This window comes from Onychostoma macrolepis, chromosome 01 (assembly GCF_012432095.1).
Source record: "Onychostoma macrolepis isolate SWU-2019 chromosome 01, ASM1243209v1, whole genome shotgun sequence".
Classification (NCBI taxonomy): Eukaryota; Metazoa; Chordata; class Actinopteri; order Cypriniformes; family Cyprinidae; genus Onychostoma; species Onychostoma macrolepis.
In genome coordinates this window covers 3,554,196-3,559,306 of record NC_081155.1, presented here as the reverse complement: position 1 = coordinate 3,559,306, position 5,111 = coordinate 3,554,196, and the positions used below count along the sequence as shown (strand labels likewise).

General features: G+C 35.9%; 1 protein-coding gene across 1 annotated transcript; it reads right to left on the bottom strand.

Annotated features, from left to right (window-relative positions):
- Positions 1–514: 514 nt before the first annotated feature.
- LOC131546617 (uncharacterized) lies at positions 515–3,720 on the bottom strand. The gene is made up of 8 exons (XM_058786332.1): positions 3,631–3,720; positions 3,254–3,396; positions 3,066–3,150; positions 2,765–2,936; positions 2,215–2,408; positions 1,484–1,631; positions 1,240–1,367; positions 515–1,158 (listed from the first exon to the last, which is right to left on the bottom strand). Exons 2-8 carry the CDS (start codon positions 3,298–3,300, stop codon positions 853–855), a joined length of 1,080 nt encoding a protein of 359 aa, XP_058642315.1. The 5' UTR covers positions 3,301–3,396; positions 3,631–3,720; the 3' UTR covers positions 515–852.
- Between the last annotated feature and the right edge of the window lie 1,391 nt (positions 3,721–5,111).

Sequence of the window (5,111 nt, the reverse complement as noted above, 5' to 3'; positions counted from 1 at the left end):
TAAGATGAGACTAAAAAAATACACATATATAAATATAAATAAACAAACAAATTTAACTGTTCATAAGTTGGATTGCCTGGAGGAAGAAACTGTTATAATAAATACATGAAATAATAAATACAACAACAGCTGAGAGTATTAACATTCTGAACACTGTAAGCACATCTACAAAAGTAAGTACTCACTTAAAATAGTTGGGTTAAAAATGACCCAACAGATAACCCAATGGTGGGTTACTATAGCACCTACCTAATGTTGGGTTATTTTAACCCATTTCATTGGGTAGTAATTTTTACCCAATTAATTGGGTTATAAAATAACTAATTTGTTGGGTTATTTGCCCAAAATGTTGCTTTAACCATCCTGGTATTATTATTATTATTATTATTATTATTATTATTATTACCACCATGTAAATAAATAATAATGCAAAACTTCAAATATATTGACAATACTTTATTTACATTAAAACACAATTTGCAAAGCTTTCCATTACAATAAATAAGCAGTTGCTTCAGTTTACCAAACAAATAAATAAACCAAACAAAGTTATATTCCAGCAAATGTAATTATAAGTTGCCTTGTAAGGCGATTGTGTTGAGGGAACACTGCACAGAAATATTAAAATATATATATATTGTTACAAATTAAATTATTTGCAATTATATTTTAGGGTGTATAATACAGGGAAATAAATAAATGTGTGTTACAGTCCAGCAAATGCAATAATATATAAAAATATATTGTTTCAAAGTAATGTATCTGCAACCTGTTTTACACATTGTAAACAGGTAGCACAAAAAAACAACAACAAAAAAAAAAACAGACAAACAAACAAAAAGCTAGTCCACCTCATCCAATTATAAACTGCCTAAGTAGGCGGCAGTGTGTTGATGGAACACCTCCTGGCACAGAATATATTGTGTGTTGTAGAAACTGCCAAACAGCAGCAGCAGGCTTGGGATATTCAATGTCCAAAACATAAAATAATTTAAAGCATGTATCAACAGCTTGCAAAAGGCTGTCTTGCTCCAGTGCCACTCCTCCCACAATTACGAAGGCTTGAGAGCAATTGACTTTATCCCCAAGCTGCAGGACATGAGGGAATTGTCTCCGTTGTTCCTCCTCCTCCAAGTACTGAATGATGTTTGTCCCAACCTTTGAATAGAATTTTGAAATGGTAAATATGCACACGTAGATCAAATAATAACCAAAATGTGTTGTCATAAATGTACTTACAGGCTGCAAATCAACGAATGCTTCTTTTGCCTCCTGGTAAGAGGGCCGAACCATCTTGCTGCCAATTTTGTATGGCAATGGAGGAAGGATAGCTGGGAGAGTTTTTAAAGCAACATCTCCAAGAGTGTCTTTACATTAAACAAAAAGAACAATGGAACAATCTATAAACAGGTGCAACATATATATAGGTAAAATATTCTAACAAGGCATGAAACTATAGAGCTGTAAAGCAGGATTTTCTCACCAGAAGAAATGTTAGTTTGAAGTGGAAGAAGATCCAAAGCTCTCTTCTCCGTCTTGCAATATGAAAGTATTCGTTGAGATGCATGTCCCCAGATCTCAAAAAGTTTGTCTTTGGCATGTGGGTATAAAATACCGAAGTCCTGAGCAATCTGAAAATTAATTAAGAAAAGGAACAGTTAAAACCACACTATAAGAGTACAACCAACACCCAATTTATGCAGTTTGTAAAAAAAACTTCATCACCCAAATGAAGTTAATTGTTGTAATGGTTGTGTTTTGTATGGTAATGAAGCACAGGTACCTGAGATGATTCTCAGTGACTCACAAAAACACCCATTCTACAGCTGATAACCATTTGCTTAGGACAGGGGTGTCCCAACTCTGTCCTGGAGGGTCACTGTCCTGCAGAGTTTAGCTCCAACCCTAATTAAACACACCAGGTGTGTTGAGGAAAGTTGGAGCTAAACTCTGCAGGACAGTGGCCCTCCAGAACAGAGGTTGGAGACCCCTGGCTTAGGATGTAATCACCTCATATGGTGAAATAATAATAAAAGTACTGAAATGTATTTTTCTATAAATCTAAAAAAATAAAAAATAACAATAATAAAAAAAAAATCAAGCTCTTCAAATCAGATGAAGTGGGATTCATATGTTAGGGCAGGACACTTTTAATGTTTTCTTAAAATTACTGGAGAACCTAATTTTCCTATTATAGATTAAACAGTCCTTTACCATTCCAGGGGTGTCCAAAAGTCTTGGATACTCTTGAGTTATATCCATTAGAGATTTTGATCCATTTTCTCTAATCCACTGTGCTCGGTAGATAGCGGTTCCTCTCATAAATTCCTCAACTTGACTAACTGGTTGCTTACTCTTCTTAAGCCACTCTGTCATTTTGCTATTGTCTGCCTCACTCACTTCTGTGTCTGCACGATCAAAGAACATCAGAGTGATTTATATAACAACAACTTAAAAGTAACCTTTTAAGAATCATAACATTTTACTGGTCATTGTAACAGTTTGTACTTTGACTATACCTACAAACATAATATTGGCACAAAGAACAATTATTTAGGGCACATGTGAACAGAAGACAAGCAAAACATTTAAAATAAGAAAATAAGGGAACAAAATCTGTGGATTCTTTGGACACAGTTTCACAATTGACTGTTTTGATCACAGCACAATTTGGATTTAAGGAATGAAGGAAGAAGTAGTAAGAAAGTAGAAAGATCAAGAAAACTAATAAGGTTTCTACACCTTCTGTTTTTTTTTTTCTTACCTGGCAATAAAGTGATGCGATCAGTCACAGTAGCTCGGCGCTCATTTGTGGTCTGTGATCGCTGTGCTGATGCTGAACTGTGACTGTGGAGGCGCTTTCTGATGTTACGGAGTCGTTCCTCCAAAAACCCTGTGGCTGGATGGCGGTATCGCCCTGGTGTATACCATACTCCCTAAAACATAAATATGTTAAAGTGATAGTTTACCCAAAAATGTCTTGAATATATCTTCGTTGTGTTATTCAAAAATACTACTGCAGTATGAAGGTAACCATAGTTCTGTCAGTTGCTGGGCATACTCACATATCCACTGCCCTCTGAATCTCTAAGGCATGGGAATTGTGTGACCAGGGCCAGAGCTAGCTCTTTTTTTCGGTCTGGTGATGGACTAGTAGAAGGATTGTATAGATATTAGGTTACTTATGAGTAAACTATATTTACAGATTATGACTGACTTTATGTAAAGTAGAACAATGAATAAAACATCTTACTATTCTCCAAACTTCTCCATTAAATGGGACACCAAAATGCGAACCATTTTTCTTCTGTCTTCAAGACATAAGTTGTGGTTTCGTTCCAAAGACGAGAAAATGGAAGACCCATGTGCGCATCCCTCCAAAATCTGTCGTATATCCTTATTGGAGAAAAACAATACTTTAGAATTATACATTATACATATAACTTCATAATGCTAGGATTCCCTTAATATGTTTAATATTTAATATTTAAAAATATATATATATATTTTCCAGAATCCTTTATCATTGATGTTAAATTTCTCTGACCAATTTCTTTGACCGAAACTTTGTAATTTATTAAGGTTGATGTGATGTGTGATTTTAAAGATCAGGGAAAGGGAAATACGTACAAATGAGGTTGCATTTTCCACAACAGTCAGTGTCACAGTAGGCACCTCAAGCACAGTAGGTACCTCAGTTACAGTATCATTGTTGTCAGATGATTCTTCTGGCTATATGTGAAGAGAAGACATATTGTTTTTTTTTTAAGTTTCATTTACAGTATATGTTACATAGCAAATTGAATTAAAAAAAAATTAATAACTGGACAATACAGCCCCTGTACAAACCCAATATATGCATTGCAGTTGATTTGTACACCACACCAAGAATTGGCTTTTTAAAATTTTAATAACAAACCTTAAAATTATAATATCTACATATAACCTATGTGTGTATGTCTATTTCATGTAAAAAAATAAAATAAAAAAAAACTCTGCATCTTAACATCTTAAAAACGTCTGTAGTGCAAGGGAATGTAGTACAAGTCATCTTCTGCATTATATGATTTAACTGCATGCAAGGGCTGAAAATCATGCAGTGAGTTCACAGAGACAGCCTCGAGAGCTTCATCAGGGACACTGCGTATGAGAAGTAATGGCGGTCAAAACCCACAGTGTGCCATTTTTACAACAAGTTTCACATCAACATTGAGGCCAATGGTTATGATAGCTTTTATCAGCCCAAACTGGGGTACTCCATCCTCTGTACATCCCATTGAGACTGTCATGCCTGGTCTGTACTCTGTGCCATTAACTACTACCCAATCAGGAACAAATACTTCAGCAAAAGGGGGTTCTTCAAGACCCTTCACAAATTCTCCTTGAATTGCAGCAAGAAATGAGCCGTGTCCTGGTCCAAATTCTGTGTTTTGGAGAAAATACTTTCTGTCAGTAAGCGGTAGCACAGCATCATCTGATTCCTGAAAGCCATGGTTTTGCATATGTTTTTAAAATTACAAACAATGTGGCTCATCTGTTTAAAAAAATTATGTCTCGCCTCAAATCTCATTGTCCAAAATTGTTTTAATGGACCAATCTTCCGAATGCCTCTTGGGTAATGGAGGAGAAAGTGGTGTTTGGGTTTCAGGTGTAGATGTGGGTAAAGCTGCAAGAATACAGTGTGGTGTTCTGCAATGAGATGTTTCAGGTATATGGTGGCCTCTTCTGTGATGGAGGGGGAGAAAATGAACTCCATGCATGACAGAAGAAGCAGCAACAGTTCCCAATGTTTGTTCCATTTTGGTATTTTGTCTCCAATGATGATAGGCAAAAACCTTAAAAAGCACCACATTTGAGCAGCAGTCTGTCTCATTGCCCCGTTAGGGTTCTTAAGTTCATGTTGTCCCAGTACACTAGGTTTATTGGAACTATCAGGGAATCCATAATCAAAACTGGTCAGTCTATAGTTTAGTGTTTCTAAACTCACATGCCCTTCAGCCACTAAGGATGCCAAGACCAACTTGACTTCAAAGGGTCCAATTCCCTCAAGAATGTCGTGCATGATGTCTGGGGCTACATTGTCCACAACACTGAAGTACTTTAACTCATCC

What these genes read in the sequence shown, in the direction of transcription:
- LOC131546617 (XM_058786332.1), bottom strand. Translation starts at nt 3,300, where the DNA reads ATGGTTCGCATTTTGGTGTCCCATTTAATGGAGAAGTTTGGAGAATA. An exon ending in TCGCATCACTTTATTGCCAG is followed by an intron (nt 2,409 to 2,764) that starts GTAAGAAAAAAA and finishes TTGATCGTGCAG; the next exon opens with ACACAGAAGTGAGTGAGGCA. An exon ending in TTTTGGACACCCCTGGAATG is followed by an intron (nt 1,632 to 2,214) that starts GTAAAGGACTGT and finishes ATTAATTTTCAG; the next exon opens with ATTGCTCAGGACTTCGGTAT.